At 30.7% G+C, this 26,613-nt stretch overlaps 2 protein-coding genes across 2 annotated transcripts in view; one reads left to right on the plus strand and one right to left on the minus strand.

Annotated features, from left to right (window-relative positions):
• Positions 1 to 507: 507 nt before the first annotated feature.
• The window catches only part of LOC143072882 (zinc transporter ZIP13-like), a 32,174-nt gene continuing 6,068 nt past the window's right edge, over positions 508 to 26,613 (minus strand). Inside the window, exons 2-8 of the mRNA XM_076248019.1 lie at positions 19,444 to 19,548; positions 18,429 to 18,538; positions 14,670 to 14,936; positions 11,688 to 11,777; positions 9,726 to 9,839; positions 7,500 to 7,669; positions 508 to 6,596 (exon numbers count right to left, since the gene is read on the minus strand). Coding sequence (XP_076104134.1) covers positions 6,524 to 6,596; positions 7,500 to 7,669; positions 9,726 to 9,839; positions 11,688 to 11,777; positions 14,670 to 14,936; positions 18,429 to 18,538; positions 19,444 to 19,548 — 929 coding nt within the window. The 3' untranslated portion in view covers positions 508 to 6,523. The remainder of the gene's footprint in view (positions 6,597 to 7,499; positions 7,670 to 9,725; positions 9,840 to 11,687; positions 11,778 to 14,669; positions 14,937 to 18,428; positions 18,539 to 19,443; positions 19,549 to 26,613) is intronic.
• Positions 23,794 to 26,613, plus strand: part of LOC143072881 (uncharacterized) — a 29,409-nt gene continuing 26,589 nt past the window's right edge. Inside the window, exon 1 of the mRNA XM_076248015.1 lies at positions 23,794 to 23,936. Coding sequence (XP_076104130.1) covers positions 23,859 to 23,936 — 78 coding nt within the window. The 5' untranslated portion in view covers positions 23,794 to 23,858. The remainder of the gene's footprint in view (positions 23,937 to 26,613) is intronic.

Genomic DNA, 26,613 nt, shown 5'->3' on the forward strand with positions numbered 1-26,613 from the left:
ACTAAAGGACGCAGCAGACCAAAAAACATAATGCCCCTCTACTATCGTAGGTGGGGCATAAAAAGGTTCATACACGATGCAAACTCATGGTAGATATAATTAACTAGCCAGTAGTGACATAAGGGTATTGATTGCATTTCTTGCAAATCTTTATCCACAAAACCAGAGGATAAACAATACAAAGCAATACGAAAACAATGTACAAACACTTAATGTGACTACAGGTTGAAATCCTGAACTGTACATATGTGTTTAAAACTATTATGCTATTTCGTAGTGGTTAGTTTTAATTGGTGGAGGAAACCGGAGTGCTGGAGAGAATCACCAGCCTTTGGTGGGAAAACTGACAATCCTAGTCAATTAAGATTGGAGTCTAGCACACCTTCACTTGAGGGATTTCAACTCACACCTTCAGTGCTGACTTGCTATTGATACAGTAGTTAAAACTTCATTAAACCACTTGATCACTGTGGCCTCTTTGAACATTTATATATAAAAAGCAACAAATGACAATATATTTCTTTTATTTTTAGATGTTCATGATAAAAGCATGATAACAAGAATGGTTTGAAACATTTTTTATAACAAACATGATAGTACTTGGTATCGTATATTTATCACTAAAAACAAACATATGCTATAGAAAGATGGATTGCATATTTATATAACTTACAAACAAATTAAGTTATAATGCCTAACTAACTGCACACTTATTTGAGAAAAGTAATGGAATTGAAGGTTGGAAAATTTTCTTTTAAAGGTATTTAGATAAAAGTTTGCAATTTTCATTTGATCTATACATTATCATTTCAGAGACTAAATCATGTCCTTCATTTTCAAATTTGAACATAGAAACTTTCTTGATATCTGAATTATGGATTTTATTTTGTTGGTACATTTAATTCCAAATTTTACTAATAATGATTTTACTAAATTTTACCAAGGAGGTATAACCTCCTTGATTTTACTATTAATGATTTTACTAATAATGATTTTACTAATAATGATTTAGAATACATGTTTAGCAATACATGTATATGAGTACCCTCATAATACAGAGAAAAATACAAAGCACCAATTAATATTTGTTTGGCAAAGAATCAGCAAATATTATATTCATTTGATAGGAAATAATTAAAATGAAAAAATACACCCATGCGTAAATTTTGATGAAAAAAAGAAAAGTTATTTGAACACATTATATAATGAAGAATGATAAATTATTTGGTCATTTAAAAAGTCAAAATTCCTATTCAGCCAACAATGTTTACCAGCATTTACAGGAGGGAATTAAACAAAGTCCTTAGCCTCCAATTAAGATGATTAAGATAAGGTTTTGATTGTATAATAAGTAATGAAACTGTTATAAACAAAAAAACGTATGCTAATCTTCTGCAAGATCACAATCAAATACATGTAGTTGTTTCTGATTAGTTAAAGAATGTGACAAAGTATTTCCTCTTAGCTTAGTAGAAAGAAAGTAGAAAGATAAAAAGCACCTCATTTGAGACTTATCTGATGACATTTGTAAATGTATATATGATATGATAGATAGGAATTCTTACTCTATGTCATATAATTTTAAAATAAATGATAATATTTAAGCTATTCTTAAGTTTGAAAGAATAAGTGTATTGTGTAAATTTGATATTTCTGATGCATTTAAATTCTGTCCTTATATGTCATCGCAGTGGCCTTAATTTTGTTTCAAAAGAACATCTTATTACATATGACAGAATTAAATAAAATGTATAATTTTATTTGTAAAAGAGAATTATCATTAATGAAATGCAATATTCAATTTAATTTTTAGTTTCATCTGCTTTTCTTACCCAGAAAGCAAGAACTTTTCTCCCTCATGTTAGCTACTTTATATTATCAATGATGAGAAAATTATACACTTGAATGGATACATATTGAACAATATGTGGCAAAAGTTTCTCAAAGCAATTCACTACTTGACAAGAATAAATTAAGATAATTATCATTGTAATCATTCTAAAAAAAAAATATCAACACAGAAGCACAGGAAGGTGCCCAACAATCAAAATATATACAGTTATAGGGAAGAGGAAAATCTTCACAAAAGCAACGTCCTAATTTATATTCTTTTTGTTCCTCTTCTTTAAATGTAACAAAAACTTTACCATTCAAGACATAAGTTCTTCTTTCTTTTTATTTCAACGCATTGTTTTGTATTCTTAAAATAACTTAAAATATCTCATATTTAATACAATCTATGAATACATGTTGCCATTATTCTAATATATGGAAAATATTTTCCTCTGCTTATAAAATTTCAGCACTCAATACAGGTTATTTCCTCAGAATTATCATTTAACATATGGCTGTTTTGAGGGAAAATTATATAATTTATCTACTAAAGAAATTATTATCTACAAAATAATTCAGATTACCAAAGAACAAATTTTCTGAGATCAGATATTAAACAACTTCAAAGATAAGAGGTAAATGACAGTGGATTATACTTTAAATACTAGTTGGTACAAATAAAACAAAATATTCAAATATTGCACATTTATCAAAAGTCTACTGTTTTACAATAATACTACATCTTGCATATGAAAAATCTACTGCTACTGACCTTAAAATTCATATAAAAATATATTTAGCATATACTATTTCCATAAAATCATTCAAAACATTTCACATTAACAGCTCATATATATGGATTTAATGATTAAAATAGAAACTATTACCAAATAAAAGATAACCTGATGTACCAATAAAACCTTAAAAATTCTAGCTGAAAATGGCTAGTCTGGAAATAAACACCTCTACCTATGCCTTCGGCCTTTCTATGTTCTCACAATTAACAATAGACTTAATAGTTCAGTTCATTATCAAAGACCTACCTAATTTACAATCTCCTTGATATATGATATCACCATACTTTTTAATTAGAAACTTTTCAATTATGATTATATTATAGGAGTTACAACAAATATCTGCCATAATAATTTGACGTATTACACCATTTTTTCTTTCATTTTGTCAGCAAAATATTTTTGAAGTCAATATAGACACCTATAAATGCTTAGGTACACTAACAGTCAATAGAATGTATTAACCATGCCAGTGAAGTAGGTGAGTAGTTACAAATCAGACTGGTCAGAAATTTGAACAAACTGCTTAAGAAGAACCACAGTCAAGTCATCGAAGAGCAAAGTGATAAAATAAATATAATAAATGCTAATTTTGAGAACACAGGAAGGCATATTACAGCTCTTTTGACAAACTAAAACATGGCATTTCACCAATGCTGTCTGGATTATGGCACTAAAATAGTAACGAAAGGAAATCAAACTTACAATATTTGAGAAGGATACAAATGTTTGCCATTTACAAGCAAAAAAATATGATTTATTAATATCAATTAATGTTGAAACAAAGTAAAAGTATTGCCATTAAATGAGAAATATAACATAAGTAGTATCCTTAATTTGTATTGAGAACTTTTTCATGTCAAGATTGCTAACCAATTCTTCTACAACAAGATTTTCTACTGGAATAATTACTCTTTTCTTGAATTTTGTTGGAAATGGGAACTGCAAATTTCAGTGTTAAAAAAAAATTCAAGCATTTGTTCACTGATATATCAAAAAAATTTTAACCTGAAAATCATGTCGCCACAAAAAAAAGAATTGTTCAATCATTGACCATTGATAGGGGGTCACATTGGGGGGTTCCGATCCCAGATCCTGCTTACTGTTTTGTTATATTCCCGTATCCTGCTTACACTATGTGCGTAAGCAATTCTCATTTTTTTGTCATTTCCCGGGTCCCGCAAGACCTCATTACGCGTTTTCACGACACAATAATTTGACTTTCACGCTTACGAAAAATCGGCAATCCCGCATCACGCTTAGACCATAATGATACCAACTTGATACCTATGAAAATTAATAAATCAAATAAGCTGAAATTGACAACTTTGCAAAAAGGCTAAAAATTTACTGAAAATATTTTATAAATGTTTTAACTGATCACAAAAGCAGCAACTGAAAAGACATTAAGGATATTATTGATATATTATAATGAACATAAACATATATATATACATCAAAATGTACAGAAAAGTTGGTCCTTTTAAATAACTAATATCACATACTTTCTATTTTGATTGTTGGATTTAAAACGGATTTAAAACACAGTTTTAAAATATTTGCGACAATTTCAATGTATAATGACTTTTCAGCCATGACAAATATTTCATTAAAAGACATATTATACACTACTATCATATTTGCACTACAATTTTGGTTTATATCTATATGATTCATGTATAATAATGCATTTCTGCTTGGATATTAATAAAAAAAAGTCGTCTTAAAATTAGTTCAACACAAATGTTTAGCCTTTGATACTTGATACTTTGAATAAAGGTTTCAAAGTGTAGTTCATTGTTAAATATGAATTCCTAAGTGGCTGATGAAAGCAGATATAGGTTCATCTTTTGTACATGAAAGAAATCAATCTTAAACAATTTCAAAGGAATAAGACAATAATGAAAGTAAATTAATCTTGACTAGACAAAACACTTGTATGCAGCATAAAGATTGTGGACAAGAAAAATGCAAGTACTGATAACATTACCAACAAAATTAGTTCTGTTATGGCATTCAATGTTGTCCGTTTTTGCCTTTTTCCCATAATGCATTACATTAAGTTACTATTGATCTGGTATTCCCTTTATAGCTAAAGATTTATAATTAAGTTTAAACTTTCAACAACATGCAATGCATTGAGCAAAATAAAGACACGGGACAAACTTTGATCTATTTCATCAGTCTTTCTCTGGTGTCAGGAACTAACAGTCTATTATAAATACACTGTTGTTAGGTTTTTTCAGACAATATATAATCAGGTTCTAGTAAAATAAAGATGTTTAAAAAAAACCCCAAAGAATAATGATCGACAGAATTGAAATATATGAATTACAGCAGTAATTTTCAGGTTTGGTTATAACAAGTTGTACCTATCATAAAATATTTATAATAATGTTTCATATAAATAAACAAATAAAAGAGAAAAAAATAATTGCATTGCAATTGAATGTAGACTTGTGAAATAATGTAACGAGATAATGAATGATAAATAACGATCAATAAATAAATACATACAACAAAATGCAGCACATTTTACAAATGATATCATTCATCTGTTTACTGTCGATTGTCTAAATACAGAAGCTATTAAAAATTATTTAAGAATTGAATGCTTCTTTTTTTAACTTCATTGGGATGTAAAAGCGTTGACCGAAGTACATTTTGTATGAAGCGCGGAAGCGCTTCATTCTAAAAATGTGCGCACGGTCAACGCTTTTACAACCCTATGAAGTTACAAAAAGAAGCATTCAATACTTATAATTACATTTTTTAGCTAGGATAATGAAAACACGATTTTTATCAATTTTTTTTTTAATTCACCTGTGCACTTTTAATATTGTTGGACCTCGTGTTATCATGAATGATAAGTTTTATTGTGTAATGCAATTGCTTAAGGAATAACACATGATGTGCAGTTAGCCAATCAACATAAAGTATTATAATGAAACATACATCTAATGTAATTATTACCTGCTAAAATCAAATTGCTCCTGTCAAGTGGCTTAAATTATTTACAAAACTTATCCTAGATTCACCCTACTTCTAACAGAGGAAGTTTGATTTCAAAAGACATCAGTTTTGGGTACAAATGCTAAATTATTATGTTTGGTTAAAGTTAAAAAACCAGAAATCTATCCTACATTAGGCATAATAATTTGTTCTAATTAATTATCTACATTATATATTACCAGGATTTCTTGAGCAAATCAAATCACATATCTAATAATTTTAGTACTCCAAAATAACTCAAATCAAAAGCCTAATGCTGGAATATTTTGAATATGGGGATTAAGAAATCTTTTTATATGAGCCCATTAAAGGTTCTACTTGTGCATATTTTGAAGAGGTCATCTTGATAAGGGTATTGCAGAATATTCAAGAACAAATCTTCATGAATATTTTAGCATTGCCAGACATGTGTAAATTGCTATGGAAGCCTGTTTATTGGTAGGTGTCAACTTTCAATGTCAAAATAAAAAATCTCTTCTTTTCCAAAAAACCTTCAAATTAGGGTCCAAGAAAAAAATACTTTTGTAGTCCGATTACAACTTAAATCATAGAAATGTTATCCTATTTCTCTTGCAAGTGGTCATTCTATTCTTTATTTTGTAAAGAATCTTTAAAAAAAATTAATTATTTCCGTTCTAAAATTTATTAAATCAGATCTCAATAAAAAATTTCACAGAATTGACCAGTTGCAAGAACACTAACACTTGTATGAGTTTGGTTGTAATGGAGAGATCAATTTTCATTGGGAAATCTACCATACAAATATCATTTGAGTAAATTCTACTGAACTTGACATACAAAAGATTCTTGTTTATAGACTATAATGCTATGAACACAACCAGCTGCACTGTATATTGAGATTATCACAGAACACTGTTACACTGTCAATGTATCATGCATACACCATACATGCATGATATCCCAGCACACAGACACAGCAGCTGTTTCATTGATTCTCTGAAAGAAGAAAAAACATCACAGTAAGATAAAGAATCAGTATATCTTTTTCCCCGTAGAAATACAATATGTAAGTCGGCAGAAATGGGCTAAGAGTGAAATACTGTAAATTTAGAAATTAATGCGAGGTTTTTATTATTGTGAAAAATGCGACTGAGTTGTAAACGCAATAATTCAAACTCGCATTTTGAAATATTTTATATGAATTGAACAGGATTTTTCTCAAAAGCGTAAAAATTCAAAACACATTCAAGTCTAAAATGACAAAATCGCAATAATAAATGCACGCAATAATTTCTGGATTTACAGTAACGTTTCAACCAATATAAGCTGATTTAAAGAAGATATCATGTATGTCTTGGGGAACACCAAGATGTCAATTCTTTACAAAATTACAGAAATTAAAATGCGATACAGATTTACCCACTTTATCAATGAAGTATTTATCTTACGGTAACAGTTCTTATTTTTTTAATCGAACTTATTTATACAGGAGAAAAATTGTGCTGTATCAAGTGTTAGAATCATTCGTTCGTCCGTTCGTTCGTTCGTTCGTCCCGCTTCAGGTTAAAGTTTTTGGTCGAGGTAGTTTTTGATGAAGTTGAAGTCCAATCAATTTGAAACTTAGTACACATTTTCCCTATGATATGATCTTTCTAATTTTAATGTCAAATTAAAGTATTGACCCCAATTTCACGGATTTGGCTATACTTTTTGGACCTTTTGGATTATAGCTCTTCATCTTTTATATAAGCTTTGGATTTCAAATATTTTGATGGCCACGAGCATCACTGAAGAGACATGTATTGTCGAAATGCGCATCTGGTGCAAGAAAATTGATAACGTTTATTTTATTAAAGGCATTCCTGCATGTATTTTTCAGATTTATCACCCCTTACTTACTTTGCATGTGTTTCCTGTAATAAATCTGGTACTACTGTTACTAATGCAATATAAATGAAGCCACCAGAAGTGAAGGGAAGGATCCAGGCTGTACTGTCTCCAGCAGCTTTAGCTGAGTCAGCAAGTAATGCAGTCATAGCACCGACTAATGCACCTGTTGCCGTTAACAACTAGAAATAAATTATAAGTTGATAAATTACAAGGCAATAAAAAACTGCATTGAAAAGGCAACATTAGATGCTATTGACTTTTCCTACTGGCACTTTTTGGATTATTCTGCAATTGAAAGATCTTTTTTTCTTTCTCAAGCACAAAACACATAAAAACCTTTAATATGCCTGATTTTCTTGCTGTGTTGAAGACCCATTGGTGGCCTTCAACTGTTGTTTTTTTTTAAATTTTGGTCGTGTTATTATCTCTTTGACACATTATTCATCTCCACTTTCAATTCTATCTTCATCCTAAATCTGCATCTATTTATATTTTGACCGCTGTTAAATTTCTCACGTTAAAACAAGCTTTTTTGGCATCTTGTTCATCAACAAATATTTCATATTATCACATGCCACACAGGAATTATCAAAGTCCTAGATGTATGAGTCAGATTTGTCTATAAAACATCAAACTCCAAAATCTTTTAATAAATATTATTGAAAAGGTAATAATTATGCTAAAAATCTTTAATTGTTTATTCTTCAAAGGGGTCTTAATAGCCTATTTCTCTTTCTGTGGACTGACTTACAAACATTTTGCTTTTATGTTTTTTTTATTTACACAAATGTTCTAGCAATTAAAGTGCATTATCATTTTTTTGTCTACATTAGGCATAAGCCACAAAGACAGACAAAGGCATTGTCAGACAATTGTGCATTATAATTTGACATGTTTGTTAAATTTCAAACATTAAAACAAAAGAGAAAAATCATAATGAAATACAGTATGAATTTTTTTTTTTCAACCTGAGTATTTATAAAAAAGATAATAGCCCTACTGTTTGGTTATGGCACACAGGACATTCTTTTAAAAAAAACCTATCAAATAAGTGCATAAATGGTGCATATTATTCATGAGTTGATCAATAAATTGTAAATTTGTAGACTTGTTTTTCGTCCATTTCTTATACATAAATTATGTCGTTAGTTTACTCGTTTGAATTGTTTTACATTGTCATTTCAGGGCCTTTTGTAGCCTACTATTCTGTATGGGCTTTGCTCATTGTTGAAGGCCGTACACTGACCTATAGTTGTTAATTTCTGTGTCATTTTGGTATCTTGTGGAGAGGGGTCTCATTGGCAACCATACCATATCTTTTAATTTTTTTTTTATATTCACCTTTATTTTGGCAAAGAATACCCACAAAATCTATCTCTATCATAAAAAGGGATTGTAAAACTATACATGTTGTAATTCTGTCATTTTTTTTCTATGTTTATGTAAACTTTTGAACTTTTTGCACTTTGAAGCTTCTAGATTTTGTAGAAAGTACATTTTTTTCTGTGGTAAACCACAAGTATCAATCAAATATAAAAATAAAGGTGCATAACTTAACACTTCGTTCCAAGATTATGTTGTCTGTAAAAATCTATGTGAACTAATTCATTTGACAGACAAGCAAACAGACAAAAGGATAAAACAATACATCTACTTGTATAGGGAACATTAAATATGACAATTATCTTGTCAAAATAAAGCTAACAATAGCTGTTAAATGTCAACATCTTATTTTATCAAATATTTGTTTGGCTTGGTGATTATGGCTGGGCTTTGAAGATTTTTATGATTTGTTTTTCTTCCTCAAAATATAATCTTGACCATCAGAGGGAGGTTTTTTTGCATGTGTATGTGTGAGCCAAGGCTCTGTGTTGAAAACAGTACATTGACCTATAATGGTTTACTTTTACAAATTGTGACTTGGCTGGAGAGTTGTCTCATTGGCACTCATACTACACATTCTTATATCTTTATACTTGCTTTGTGTTATGTGCCTGTACCAGGGTTTTTCAAAGTTGCCTATTTTTTTCTGGGAAGTTGGGGATTGGTGGTTGTTATGGTCTGTTGTTATGTCAAACATTTTTTGTATTTACTGCTATCCTTTTTCTTTTAAAATGACGATTGCATTGCAGTAAATCAGTTTATTTTCAAATACTACCTATATTAACCATTAATTAACCTTAGATACAAATCTACATCCTGATATGATATTACTAGAAAAAAAGGCCAATGTACCTGAGCTTTTGCTGCTTTCCATCTGTCAAACCCTGACCTCAGTAAAATTGCAAAATCTCCAACTTCATGTGGAATTTCGTGAAGTAAAATTGCTAAAAGTGTTATAAATCCAACCTGAAAATAACAAAATATTAAAGAAACATTTAAAAAAATAAAAAGTTTTTGAAAATTAAAATATCTTGCTTGCTTCAAGATATTTTGTCAAAACTTTATGAAAATAAAACAATCCAAATATATTCTAGTCAAAGTGTGATTTTTTTTTTTACATTTCAATTTAAATCTGAGGTCCACTTCAACCGAACCTGTGAATAGAACATCATAAAACAACATTTAAACGATCTAAAATTTAGCATTATTGAAGAAGTGAAGAAATGTTTGATTCCTAACAAACTTTAAAAGTCTATACTCCTCATACATTAATTACTACAAATGAACTTGCAACTGACTACATCGATCTTTAAACAATGATATACAAAATATCAATTGTTAGTCAGAAGTACTTATTCTGCAAAGGGTTTCAATATACCCCAAAAAGTATCATCAATGTCTTGTCTTCATGAATTTCTTCACAGGCTAGGACCTACAGTCAAATAACTATTTCTGTGTCATTTGGTCTCTTGTGGAGAGTTGTCTCTTTGGAAATCATACCACATCTTCTTTTTTTATATTTACTCAGTGCTTGCAGTACAAACATTGTGCTCAAAACACTAAATCCATTATTTTGATTCGTTAAATAATCATATGTATATGACTGCAAGACCGGGCCATAATGTATTGTTTAGTTTGAAATCCATTTGCCTTAGTCTAAGTTTGGAATGAGGTCATGTAGGAAATATTGACCTCTGATTGACAAATCTTTATCAGCAATTTTCTGTGATCATTTTTCACATACTTAAATTGTTAATTACATTCAATGTTGGTTTTCATAAGTAAGAGGTCAATTACTAGTATACTGACACTGCGGCTTTGTAATAAGGTCAGTTAGGGCAAAGATAGTTAACATCAGGTTAAGGTCAAATCTAGGTATCTCATCTTAAAGTTTCGTATCAATAAAACATTATATAACTTTGATAGTTACTGAATTATAGGTTACATTATCTGATACTGATAAAACACAAAATTGGATGCATAAAGGTAAAAGTAGTCTTTGTTTTAAAGAAACAGGATCCATACAAACATTTTTAGTCACTCAGGACCCAAGGTGGCTGCTTGACCACTGGACTCATTATCTATCTCATTTCAGGGATTTGAGAAAGTACATGAAAATAAATAATGTTATCAGTGAAACTACCATCAATCAGATAGATCATAGTATATAAGCTGTAGTTACATTATTTAGAGTGCATTTGTTTCTAACCCGAAATTTTGTCATCGATGACTATCGTTTAGTAAACGTTTTAGCTGCTAGAAACAAATGCGTCGTTTAATAAACTTAATCGACCCCACGTAGTTAGACAGAAATAGATTACACTCACGCACTGTAAACAAACAGGTAAAAGTGCGGGAAATAAATAACCAGGACTTTGCGAAAACAACACGTGCTCGTAATTATTTAAACGACAGATGCAGAAACAAATTGATCGTTTACACGTCTCAACGATAAACGATCAACGACTACGCGACTATTTTGCGCGTACATCGTTTACGTGAACGATGTCAACGTTGACAAAAAAATGTAAGAAACAAATGGATTAAGCGACTACGCGCGTAATCGTTTACATTGTTTAGGTTAGAAACAAATGCGCTCTATAACTTACATACACAAAGTGTTCCTGCTACTGGATACGATCTAATAGGGGATAGATTGATAATAAACAGAAAAGAAAGATGACTAAACATTTTCATTTACAAAAAATGTAAAATGTGAAACTTCTTAATTTGAGTTGGTAATTTAAAGCTGTTTCCCAGTTTAATGTCTGAAAATTATAACATTAGTATCTGTTTGATAGACTTAAGGCTTACCTTATTACTAACTATAAAACTACCACCTACAGCTAAACCATGAGTAAAATTATCTATCACATTGGCAAAAAGGTTTAAATAACCACTTATCTAAAAAAGAAAAATATATATATAAAATTCAATTCTGGTAATCAAGGACTGCAACTGAAAAACCTCTTGCTGCTTCAAAACCTAATCACTCTGATTTCTTTTCCAAGTCAGTAAACCCTGATATCAAGATTGGCAAAAAAAACCCAGTAAAATGCACATATACTAAAATCCACAAAAATAAATTCACATACAAAAAATTGTTAACAAATATCATGTAATCTTTAGATAGAATTCAATCCTTGGACTAAAGTCATAAAGTCAAGGCTATATGACATCTGTCAGACAGACATCTTCAACAAATCCATTTACCTGGCAAATATTAGTAATATATCATGAACCTAGTCATATTGTATAGACTCTACAAATGACCTCCAGATATCTTTATATTTTTGTGTCATTGGGTTACTGTCTCATTGATGTTTACCTATTATCAGCTTTTAATGATACAAGATATAAAAATATCTGTCATGGTTATCAATGTAGAACTTAATTTAATAACAATTTATCTCTCCTCCTACAAATTGGTAACAAAGCTTTTTGAAAACTTGTTCTTCAACTTCAACCCAGGATAAAGGGGGCTTCCAACCACATGTCCCCATTCAAATAAATTGATAGTCCAAAAAAAAGGGTGGGGGGGAGTTCTAACCCCCAGAACCATCCCCCCCCTGGATCTACCACTGGATGTGTCTAATGAAGATGAAATGCATGCTGTCCGAGTTCACAGTTATTTCGTAGTGCAATTCTTTTAGACAATAAATGAAAATAAAACAAGAATGTGTCCAAAGTACACAGATGCCCCACTCGCACTATCATTTTCCTTGTTCAATGGACCGTGAAAAAGGGTAAAAAATATAATTAGGCATTAAAATTAGAAAGATCATATCATAGGGAACATTTGTACTAAGTTTCAAGTTGATTGGACTTCAACTTCATCAAAAACTACCTTGACCAAAAACTTTAACCTGAAACTCGCACTTTCATTTTCTATGTTCAGTGGACCGTGAAATTGGGGTCAAAAGTTTAATTTGTCTTTAAAATTAGAAAGATCATATCATAAGGAACATATGTACTAAGTTTCAAGTTGATTGGACTTCAGCTTCATCAAAAACTACCTTGACCAAAAACTTTAACCTTAAGCGGGACAGACAGACGAACGAACGGTACGACAGACGGAGGGACGGACGGACGCTCAGACCAGAAAACATAATGCCCCTCTACTATCTTAGGTGGGGCATAAAAAATCCCACCTGCGCTTTCTCAATAATAATATTTTTACAGTGTTATGTACTACTTTTGGGACAAATTATATCAAAATTATAGAAAACTTCATCAGCTCTAACTCAAAATATGGACAATTTTACGTTAAGGCCTATTAAGGGGGTCTTGAAATCTTTTGACAGCTTCCGAAGTTCTAATTTTTAACCTTTTTCAACTGGACCAAATCACTTCTTTACTCTAAAATTCATTACCCAAATTTTTTTACAGTGTCATTTCATCCCTCGACTTACTATATGAGGCATAAAACATGGAGAAATACATTTGGAAGGGGTATAAACAAAATTGGCAAGTAACGCACTGTCCATACTAGGGACTACATTGGTGGACAACGAAAATCAAGGGACGATAACTGTGTACTCGGACCATGTATGGTATCTTTGATGAGTTTTTACAAGTGAGAAAATAAAACAGGCTTCTGTATATATATGAAAATCAAAGGGAAACCTTGTATCAGTTTGGTAAAGTTTGAAATGATGTACTGTGGATTCATTAATTTTCATGGATATCAACTTTCAAGGATTTATGAAAACTTGCATTTTCGTGGAAATCAGATTTTGTGGTTTTGCCAATCTCTGCCTACAAGGCTTATAGAAAACTTGTCATTTGTTGAACATTTGAATTTGTGGTTCACCTGTACCCACAAAACCGCAAAATTGGTATCAAACAATAATAAATGAATCCACAGTAATTTAATTTTCTCTTGTGTAATGGATTTAAAGTTTTTGTTCAGGTTTTCCGATGACTTATGTGTGTATGTTGATGTTTTTCTTTGGGTCTTTGTAAACTTGAGAAAAACCACATTAAATCTGATAAATTAACAGTTGTTTAAACAAAAATGCGCAATCTTTACATTTCAATTATATATATATCAAGAAATATCTGCTAAATCTTTAATACTTATATTGGCCTTCCTTCATCAGCTGTTTCCTTGTGCATGTTATTAGATATTTGATTTTTTTGTCTATGCCCTTTGAAAGTCAATTTCCAAGAAAAATGAGGTAATTATGAGAGAGATTATCAGTTTACATCATCATTTCAATCTGTCACCATATCCTGTTCACGTCTTATCCAATTTAGCTTACAGAGAATTATACCTAGATAATTATTTGATTGTATATAGAAAATTGACAGTGAAAATTGACAAAACTGAACCGAAAAGGGACTATAGATTCTGTTTCAAACATGTCGCAGATATTCAGTTGAAATTAGTTAAAATATGAATTGAGGTTAACCATAAAAATACATGGATACAAGGAACTGAAGGACCTAGAAAGAATGGCTATACTCTGATGTCAAAGATACAGAATGAATGATGTAAAATAGGCATGTTCAAACATCTTCTTCTAAACCAAAACCAAAGAACTTCTGAAGAATATCTAATACCTACAGAAATCTGAACATTAACCAGCAGTGCAATATGGCAGACTTATCACTGTTCTGAGGTTTTTAAATATAACTGCATGGTTTTCTTTATTATTATCATTGAGATGCAGTATAAAGAAGTTTGAGTTGGCAAATGAAAGATTATCTGTAAACACTGATATACAAATTACAGATGTTCAAAAAACCTAAACAATCAAACAAAAGAAAGCTTTCAAATAAATATAAACTTACTTTTATGTCCTGTGGTTTTTCAGTATTTTTCGACAGCTGCACATGTCCACCATTTTGCTGCTGTTTATACTGCTGTTCAACTGTACCAGTCTTTTTCTTTATATTTTTTGACTGTGGTACAGATTTACCATTCTCCTGAACACTTCCATTTTCGGTAGTTTTATTGGACTTATGTTTATCTCTGTTCCGTAAATTTTTATGTTTTGTATTTGTATTTTTATTTTGTTTCTCTGCCAACACTTCTTCCTCTTCACATTCATCACCTAACTGAAATTATACATTGTTACTGAAATTTTACATGGTAATTGAAATTATACATTGTTGCTGAAATTATACATTGTAGATGATATAATACATTGTAACTAAAATAATGCATTGCAACTCTGCAATTATACATTGTAACTGAAATAATACATTGTAACTGAAATAATACATTATTACTGAATTTATACATTGTAACTGAATAATTATTATCAAATCATCAGCATAAGAAGCTTTTCTCAAAGTGTGGTGGATGAAGGCATATCCCGTTTTCTCTACTATTCTGGGAACTTGTTCATTTTTCCATTAAAACCGTGATACTTATCAAATAGAGTCTTAATGTTTTATAAAAATAAAGTCCTGTTTCCATATACTAGTAGGTTATTATACAAAAGAGAAACTTATCAGCAATGAAGTTTATTGTATAAATAATAGTTGCTAATTTGTAATTGTTGAGTCCTTTTATGCCCACATGAATATCTACTGCTGATAAAGATTATATGTATGCATGTTATCCTGTAAATTTAAATTTGCTCTGAAGAAATGCATTATGGGTCACCTAATGCAAATTGACATTTCTTATGGTATAATATAAAAAAGAAGATGTGGTATGATTGCCAATGAGACAACTGTCCACAAGAGAGCAAAATGACACAGACATTAACAACTATAGGTCACTTTACGGCCTTCAACAATGAGCAAAGCCCATACTGCATAGATAAAGGAGTAGGTCCAGTAAGACCCCTTTTTGGCCCCAAAATATAGCAGTTTTACAAAACTGTTAAAATGTATACTTTTAGTTTTTTATTTGACAGTAGAATGCTTCTGCTACATAAATATGGGCTGTTTTTGACAATACGATGTACATATATCCAGTACTAGCACCATTAAGTCATGCTAAATTACTGAAATCTTCACAATTCCAGCATTTTGGTCAAATTTTAGACGGTTTCCGTGTAAAAAGAAAGTGGTCACATTCGTGTTCATCCAAAATATTTAAACTTTAGTTGTATTTGATGATAATACATAGTATGAAATTCAAAACAGTGTAGCTGTGGCCATTGATTGACACATTAAAATCATTCATTGACTCGGACAATTTAGGTGAACGTTTGTATGTAACGACCAATGCTCACTATGTACTTTTTTAAGACACTTAAACTATGGGGTCACCAAAGGTTCTTAACACCTAAATAAAGTAATTCGAAAAATTAATCAGAAATAACACGATATTTTGATTTATATCAATTATATAAATCAAAACACAAAGGTTATTCCTGATTAATTTTTCGAATTATTTTATAATTAAAGGCGTTAAGAAACCTTTGGTGACCCCACAGTTTAAATGTCTATCGTAGGTACGTCATGAACAGTGGTTGTTACAGACAAACGTTCACGTAAATTGTCCCAGTCAATGGATGATTTTGATGGGTCAATCAATGGCCACAGCTACACTGTTTTGAATTTCATACTATATATAAAGATTGAGGATGAACACGGAAGCGGCCTTTTTCATTTTTGACTAAAACCATCTTAAAAGTGACATTTTTCAGCATATTTGGTAGATTTTTCATATTTGAGCTTGAATTGGAGCGTTTTTAATGACTAAATTAGTTAAAATCTTTCACATAAATTAATTGAATAAAAAAAAATAGACACTTAAGTGTTTAAAAAGTGGTCAACATCTTTCGTCAGATGAACCTGAAATTTGAGGCCAAAATCGGTCCTTACCAGACCTTCTCCTTTGCCATCCAACCAGTAACATAACAATAAAAGGAGATGGTAGGTACACTTTAATGATACAGCATTCCCCCAAACAACACAGATATATATTATAGATGATTTTTTTCTGCCTGAATTCTCCAGAAATTGCAGAGATTAAAGCATAGATAATCCTTCTTTCACCGGCAGAAAATTGTTCCCTCATGGTTTGGGATCAATGTTTGATTGTAACAATTAATTATTCTTTTGAACATTAATACCACTGTGATAATAATTGGCTTGAAAAATTAATTGACTTGGTACAGGAGTGAATTTTATAATTCATGGTACACATGTACTCAAATAAGTTAACAATGAAGTTGATTGTCTTTTCAGTATTAAACTTATTGTGCTAGATTCCAATACAAGGATTTCTATATGGCAATTTTTAATTTATTATTGACAATTTCTTGCTTTAGTATTACATAATATTAATCCTAAAATATTCATTGCATATCAATATTTATGTCTCTCACCAGAAGCCAGTTTCAAAATCATTATATTACAGCAAATTTCTTTAGGCACTGAACATTAATCTTTTGTGATGAGGGTGATTTTTCTCTAATACAAACCTTATTCCCAATTGCAAACTGGAACGTGTAATTATTTAAATGTTTTTTTTCTCTTAATTTTCTACTGAAACTCACTATTTTTTTCACTACTCTTCTAAAACAAATGAATTTTCTTTTGTTGAAGAAATTTGGAAACTTTCAATTTATTTAAAAAACAAAACTTGTCAAAACAAAAGTTGAATTGTTGGTGCTTTGCATGCGCTTTGATAAATTAAAAAATAATTCTGAAACAAAGACTAGTAAAATTGAGAAACTCCCGCACCCGGAGGCGCCCTTCAGCTGGCCCCTTAAAAAAAATGTATTCTAGTACAGTGATAATGGATGTCATACTGAACTCCGAATAATATACAAGAAACTAAAATTAAAAATCATACAAGACCAACAAAGGCCAGAGGCTCCTGACTAATGGGACAGGTGCAAAATTTGCTCAGGGTTAAACATATGTATATATGCATCCACTTGATTAAGTTCATCAATGGAAATCAAAAAATCCTTATAAATGTATGGAAATTTGGTATAATTGCAAATGAGGCAGCTAACCACCAAGGACCAAAGGACAAGGGTGTGAATACTACAGGTCATCCTACAGCTTTCAGCTATAAGTAAACAACTTTTTGTTTTAGAGATCTTTTTGGATCCTCTGATTTTGTAATGATACACACCTTCAAAAATTTGTAAGCAGGATTTTAATTGGCTGACAGAATGTTGTCAGATTTTGGGATGCAAAGTAATGACACAGTATTTTATTACAGGATCTGTATTTACATCACATTGTTTTTTATCATTTAGTTTGCAAAAGACAATCTGTTGATATATATAGATTCCTACACTGCAACTAGTTTATTACGATATTTTTCCACTCGAGACAGTTAAATTTTATTATTTAAAGTTATAGTGTCCGAATCTGTTCTCTGATGATTTTTATCATTCTTTTGCAAAGATTTTCAGAAACTTGTGTTCTTTATATGTGACATCATCAGGTAAGGTCGCCTTTTATCATGGTGTCACAATAGGAAAATTGAGAAGAAAACAAAACATTTTGACGTCATAATCAAATTTTGACTAATCATTTGCCAAGAAAATTTTTCACTAGTGAGGAGAAATATTTTTCGCACACCGGTCAGGAAATGTGAAAATAGCACAAAAATTAGAAAAATATACATACATGATCAAACTCTCCTTCTTTGGCAAAAGCCTTTTCTAGAACTAAAAATGTTAGTATTCCAGCTAATACCCACAATCCAACTGACAGGTGACCTCCATGGTCATGGCTATCTGAAATATAAAAAATATTAGATGACAAGTATGTAAGAATTATAACCCACAAATGCACAGTCACTTGTTTCTATCCATGGGAAGACCCACTATCAATGATTATTTACCACTCATTAAAAAAAACATTGATCTCAGATGTTGATAGTGGGTCTTTGCATGGATAGAAACAAGTGCCTGTGCACAAATATGGGCTAACGAAAATCACTGGATATAGTTTTTAAAGCAAATTGTGGTTGAACAGCATTGCACTGTGAATGTAGGTCACACTGACCCAAATATTGCTAAACAGAATTGCCTGTATACAACAATAGTGGTGAAATACTGAAAAAGATATGACAGTGAGTCTTTACATTAATAAACTGTTGACAAAGAGATATGTCTTGGCTGTCGTCAGTCAATTCAGTTAAAGATAATCTGTCTTTAATGGACAGCAACATTGCTGATAATTCAAAGTTGCTGGAGGGCAGGGTCAATCTGAGATGTACTGATAGTAATGTAACTTTATAGAAAATACCATTGTCGATCATAAGTAGTTCCTTTAAAGCTAACTTAAGAAAAAGACTTAGGGCATTGAAATTGGTAATTTAATTGAAATTTGCTGGATCATGACCTAGAAATTTACAACTGTTGGCTGCTGGCGATATTTGTTGCAGGTGAGACAAGTCTGAATTTAAAGAATATTTCGCTTTTTTCATGAAAAATTACAAAACTTGCAAAAAATATGTAGAAGTGATATAAACAGGGGATGTAATTCTAATAGGATGAGAATGAAATCCTTTCACTTGTAAGACAATAAAATTAACAAAATTGACCTGATGTTTAAAATCAGATAAATACAGTTTCATGCATTACCTTTCATGTACAAATTAAAATATACTTATATTTGAAGAAATTAATTTACATACTTTTATCTAAAGATTCCCATGCTTCAGGTAACAGATGAAGAAAGACGTCTCCCAACAGTCCACCAACAGCAAAACTTAATAACAGCTTCAATTTGTTTGCAGCAGCTAAAAATATATAAAAATAATAAATCTAATAATAGCTTCAATTTGTTTGCTGCAGCTTAAAAATACATAAAAATAATAAACATAATGAAAGCTTCAACTTTTTTTCTGCAGCTAAAATACATAAATATAAACATGCTATTACATTTTTGTATAAACATAATTACAATGTTTCTGGTACACTATCTTTTTCACTAAAATATATGAGTGTGTAATAAATAGGGAATTTATGGGATTGACATACTCTAAAACTCAAGGAATATCTAGCTTTATTGCCTTATACATTGTCGGTGTTAAATATTTCAAACATTCACAAGCCTGTCAGTACTGAGCTTGAGAGTTTGAATTCTGCACGTGGCAAGTGGCTGGACTGGGGTCTTAATTGACTACAGTTGTCAGTTTTCCTTCCTCCATCAACAAAAACTGACCACCACATAACAGCTTTAAAGTGCTGAAAGTGGCATTGAACCCCAATCAATCAATCAATCAATTCATCATTCACTGTCAGTCATTTCTATGAAGGTGTGGATTGGGTTTATACAGAATGGAGAATAATGGGCCATGATTACAGAAAAATGAACAAAATCAAAAAAAAGAATAGAGAAAACAAGAATGTGTCCAAAGTACATGAATGCCCCACTCGCACTATCATTTTCCATGTTCAATGGACCATGAAATTGGACAAAAAATATAATCAGGCATTAAAATTAGAAAGATGATATCATAAGGAACATATGTACTATGTTTCAAGTTGATTGGACTTCAACTTCATCAAAAACTACCTTGACCAAAAACTTTAACCTGAAGCGGGACAGACGGACGAACAGACAGACAAACGAACGGACAGACAGACGGACGAACGGACGAACGGACAGACAGACGGACTATCGTAGGTGGGGCATAATAAGTAAAATTTACAGAATACAGAAACGAAGGATCCACATCCCCATCCTGACCCTCTTCAATAGAAAATAGGTTAATATATTTGAAAAATATTTGTTTTATGAGTGAGCTATAAATGTATATGTTTTTATTATGGAAAAGTTAATATTTACAATCCTGTTTGTAAGGTTGAGTTTTGTGGCCTAATGTTGTGACATATTTTATGTTTAAAACTGCACAGTAAATTTGAAATTATAAAGTTATTTCTATTCAAACACAGTTCTAAGTCTCAATAGTTTAAAAATATCCTGTAACAGTTGTAAGGAATTTCAATGACTATATTATTCTGAAAAACTTCTAATAATTATACCAGTACAATGTATACCATATTAAACATTTTGATCTTGGCCTTGTTCCTATCATTAAAAGACTTGAAAATTTACAGCTATTATTCTCTTTAAATTATTTGAACAAAAACTTCATACTTTAATTTGTTTTCTACATAGTACAAAGAGGTCAAATAAATAATTTCAAAAGTGTAATGTTAGATTACAAAGGACACGCTTTATGTCAATTCTAATAACAATTTTATAAGATATATTTGATGAGCCGTATCGTATCTTTCTTTATTCATCATGGAGGATATCAGACCACTTACTGGTCAGAAAAGGATACAAGTTTCAGTTTGTTGTAACTTGTGTGATGCAAAAGAAATCAAATGGAAGTGTATTGACTGCGATATTTTAATTTGTACAAAGTGCCGAAATGAAAAACATCCATTTGACCATTTTTCTGTAGATATTCGCCTGATTGGTTCTCTGAAAAAGGCTAATTCACAAAATTCTTCAGATTTTCCAGTAACAGAATGCTCCCAACACGGAGAAAAAGTGTCATCATTTTGTAGAACCTGCAAAAAGCTACTCTGCTTAAAATGTATAGAAGAAAACTTAAATGCAAACCATAAAAGACACAGTATTATACAAAAAGAAGAATATAATAGAAAATTGGATATAATGATTTACCAGAAAGACAGAGCATTTAAAAATTTGAAGTACATAAAAGAGGCCAAAGAAGAGATTTATCAGAAAAGAAAAGTTGAAACTTCAAATTATTATAAGATGAGGAAAGAAATTTTGGCAAGGAAAAAAGCTGCAAAAATAAAGTCCATTATAAACACTGATTCTTTTAAAGCTGAACTTAATTTCATAAATTATAAATGGAAAAATGTGATTAAAGCATTTCGGGAAAAACAGAAAATGATTGAGGAGGACAGGAAGTTGTTACATCGCCTAAATATGAAATTTGAAAATCTTATTAAGTCTACTGATTTTGCAACTTTTTTGGAGGATGCTGAAAAAATGGATATTTTAACACAACAAGAAAGTTACAAAAATTTAGTAAAGAAATGCGAGCTAAAACATCACCAGAATTTTAGCTCCATCCCTAAGTGTGAAATTGGATCAGCTGAATTCATAGTGGCAAAGCAATTTACAACAGATTTAGCAAATATTCATTATATTTCATCTGATTCTTATGACCTCTTGTGGATTGGAGATAATACATCAGCAATGCTCCAAAAAGTCAAAATAGATGAACAAAACATATTAGTTGAATCAAAATATGATATAAGAATATTTGGGATTGCCTCTTTTTCTACAGGCAATCTTCTTATATGCCCATATGAATCATCACTAATGCAAATATCAAGAAATTTGGGGAAAATTGGGAATTCAAAATATAGAGTTAGAAATCTACATGTAAGAGCTGTTCACGTGACGAAAGATAATAGGAAAGTAATAGTTGGAGCTAGGGATAATAAAGGATCCGTGTTTCCAGCATATGGGAAAAGAGTAGTAATTGTGATGGACCGAAAGGGAAAACACCTTGCAGTACATGAAAGTGATAATGAAAAGAATTTGTTCACATATCCAAGGAGCATAACATCAACTTCAAATGGAAATATTTTTGTTATTGACCAGTTATCGAAAGATGACACAGGAAGAGTTGTAGTTCTTAGTGAAGATGGAAACAAACAATCAATTTACACAGGTCACCCTAGCAACAAAGTAAACTTTACACCAGTAGGCATAGCAACAACCCCAAAAGACAAAATTCTTGTAACCGATGGCAACAATCATGCTCTTCATGTCTTAGACTGCAATGGATGTTTTCTAGTATACATTGATACTCGTGACCTTGGTATTATTTATCCTTATTCGCTAGCATTTACTTCATCACAAAAACTTTTAATTGGAAGTGTTCATGGCAAGGAAAACCCAGGCAAAGGAAAACTTTTTGAGGTTGTTTATTGTGGTATATAGATATTGTATGCAAGTCCTTGACAAGTATAAAGCTAGATTTAAGATTTGCATCCAATACTTGTTGTGAATTATGGAGAGAGATTATTTTCATTAAAAGAAAGAGTTGATACATTTCATTTTTTACATGATATTTAATTTAAGGTAGGGGAAATATACAAGATGCTGCAACAGGATTTCTTAAGAAGGACTTATGGTAAATAAAGTTAACTAAAGTTAAAATTCAATATTTTACCCATTGGGTTTATAAGGTTAATGTAATTTTGATAAAAACATCATTTTTTGCAAACTGCGCGAAAATTACAAAGGGTCAACAACAATTTGGATATGTATAGAACCATCAATCTTTTCCTACTACGGTACTCTCTGAAACCACACCTGAGTCAAATCAATGAATCTGGTTACTCCTAACTACAGATGCTGTGAAATATTTATGGATAGATAACCAGAAATCAATTTGAGAATGTTCTCAATCTCTGTCACATTTTTTCCCAGGGTATTGATCAGAAAACATATCTAGGTAAATAGTGGTAACAGTTTGTGAAATAGATCAGTTTCTCATAAAAGTAAACAATCAATAATAATCCCTAAATTAATGTTTTATCATACTTATTTAGAGTAATTTATTCAAAAGCCTGTTTTCTGACAATATAAGATTCTGATGGAATGCATCCTATTATTGCAATGACTTATAAAATAAATTGAGATAGATTCCGGCACAGACTCCCTTCAATATATCTGATGATTTCCAAAGCCTTCATCCATCACTGAGTTAGATATTCAATAATTCCATTCTGAACTACCAAATAAATCTCTTTGCAGTAAAAATGCACTGAATGGAAATTTTCAAGAAGATAGCTTTCTTTCAGCAAATTACGATAAATTACAAGTCAGATCTTGCAAATTAAATCTGTTTTCAGATAATGCAATGAATGGAACATTTTAAAGACGACCATGTCTTTTCAAGATAAGAACTTGTAAACAATTCTGTTTACAGCAAAAAGCGCTGACAGTTTCTTAACAGAAATAGGTTTTTTTCTTCAATAAATCTTGTTGAAACAAAATGAACTGAACGGAGCTAATAGAAAGGAATTAAGCAACTCTATTGGCCAAATGCAAATAATGATAGCTAAAGCATACAGATTTGAAATCAAATCTTGTCTGAAGGATATATCCCATAGCAAAGCTCAGGTAAGACTTAATCAAGATATCAAAGGAAAAAGTCAATTCTCAAAAAATGAGGCTAAATTAAAGAAAATAATGAATAAATGGAAATTGTAAAGAAATACCTAATATGTATAATAATCTGTAGCAATGTTGTTTGTTAAGTCAGTAGTTCATTGAGGGAAAATATCATTTTATTTATTTTGTGTTTCTTTGTTTTGTCTAGTAAAGACTGCATTATTTTTCTAACGTGTAACATACATTATAAAAATAAGAACAAGATGCAGCATGAGAGTGATCAATGCAAATCTCCATCAAAGACCAAATGACAATAAAGTAAACAACTATAGGTCATCGTACAGCCTTCAACAGAGAGTAAAACCCATACCTCATAGCAAGCTATAAAAGGCCTCCAAATGACAAATGTAAAAATACTTACAGTCTGATTGTACAAAACAACAAATGAAAAACAAATAAGATAAACAGTAAAGAAGAACAACCACTGAATGACATTGAGAAGGATTCCTGAGAAGAATTTGCAAGGGTTTGGAGATCTGACTTGCAAATCACATTGTTTCATTGCAACGTCACCAAGAACAGTTTTCTATAAACTTAATTGGATAAAAAAAAAAAATACTGTATAGCAGGTTATTTTTCACAGGTGTTTATTTTCGCTTATTCTAAAGGATGAAAGAAACTCCAGAAAAAAATTCCCTGAAATTTTTTGCGTACATCAGTAACTTTAACTTTTGTAAATGATCTATGTTTGTTTTACGGTCAGGGGGTCAATAACTGTAATTGCTGTCAAGTGTTAATAAGTTAATTAGAATCAAATACTACAAGTGTGTAAGGAACTCTGCTATTTACCCATTTGAATTTGTGTCAAATTATATAAGCGCTTAAAGTCACTCTTACAGGGGCACTTAGCTACGAAATATATAAAAACATAAATTTTGATTTTTTTTGGGTTCAATTATTAATGAAAGTGAAATATCTAAATAAAAATTGGTTTTTAGCAACCACTTTGATTCAGTTTTGTCAGTACAGGCATAGAAACATTGCTAATGAATTTATCACTTGCAAGTCAATAAATAGACCTCATTAAATCCGTATTCATGTGAACTAATCAACCAAACCTCTTAGCTAGAGATGGATTGCACATGAACTAGGCGAGTTCAGCTAGTAAAGATTGATTGATTGTTGGTTGCTCAACATCCAGTGGCAAATAATTCAAACTATTCAGGACAAGTGCTAGTAATTAAAGGAAAAAAATGTCAACATTGAAAGTGAAACAAGGGTGTACCTTCACTCGACCATACAAAACAACAGCACAAAATATGACTTTTTTTTTTTTTATTACAAAGCAATATGAAGGATATTTGTGTTTTCCCCTAATTTATATGAAAAAACATATACTTTTAGTTGTACAAGAAAAGACTTTTTTTCTTTACACCCCACCCCTTTTTCTAGTAAACAGAATATAAAAAAAATAACAAAAATAACAAACAAACAAGGGAAACCACCCCTGATAACAAATTATGTTTGTTTCTAGGTTGATTTATTTTGTAAAACAAATATATTACAAAGTCCTTCCTTAATGTTAATTAAACTTGCACATTAGATATTATGTAAATGGGTTGGTTTTGTCTGTAAACTTTTTATTTGCCTGTTAATCAATTATTATTGTAAATCTTGCAGGAAATCTCTATATATACATATATTGCATTACATAATTTCTTACTTTGTAACTTTTTATAACATAAATATTTACATTATAGCTGAAAGAAAAACAAAACTTGTTACCAGTAAATTAAATGTTCTGACATATACTTGCAACTAAGACTGAAACATATAACATAATCTTTTTTGTTCCATAGTCATATACATAAAAGCATCAATCATATCAAATACGTTAATTGTGACATATTTTGTATGACATAAGCATGATAAGGAAGCAGAAAATATATTCTAATCATGGAAGTAAAATATAATACTTCCATGTTCTATTGGAGAAGTTAAGCTGGAATACAAGGTTCTCTGTAGCATAATGACTGCCTATGTGTTAATCTGATTGAGTTCAGTGAAACATGTACATGTGCAAAATATAAACTACAGATTAAAACTGATCAAGAATCAGGGGTTATCGATACTTCAATTAATACAGCAGATGTTCGAAAAACACAACAAAATACACACACATATATACTAAAGATTTAGATTTGTCGCTATCGCCATGACTGCAAAGTTTTTAGGTTTAAACTTAAGGCAAAGCTTTTTGGTTTAAGTTTTAAGACTTTTCTATATAAAACTATATATATGACACTATTTGTGATTATACTTTATATAACTGTTTTTATAAAACTGATACTACAAATGTATTGCTATCAAGTTCAAGCAGATCCTACAGATAATGTATACATGATATAAGTGTGATTATATTATTCATTTCCTTTTCCCTATAGTATAAAAAGAGGTTACGTAACACACAGATTTGTATCTAAGCAAAGCGTATTGTACCTTATAAGTATTTCAGAATAAGCTGATTTCTTAGGTATCTAATTGCATATGTTTCAATATATCCGGCCAGAGATTCAATATCCATTCTAAGTTCAGTTTGAAGTCTGCGACCTTTTTGAATGACATCTGCACAGAATGTTCATCTAAATACATATAGTAGCTTTCCATGATACAAGTTTTTTTCTGA

Source organism: Mytilus galloprovincialis, chromosome 4, assembly GCF_965363235.1.
Source record: "Mytilus galloprovincialis chromosome 4, xbMytGall1.hap1.1, whole genome shotgun sequence".
NCBI classification, from domain to species: Eukaryota; Metazoa; Mollusca; class Bivalvia; order Mytilida; family Mytilidae; genus Mytilus; species Mytilus galloprovincialis.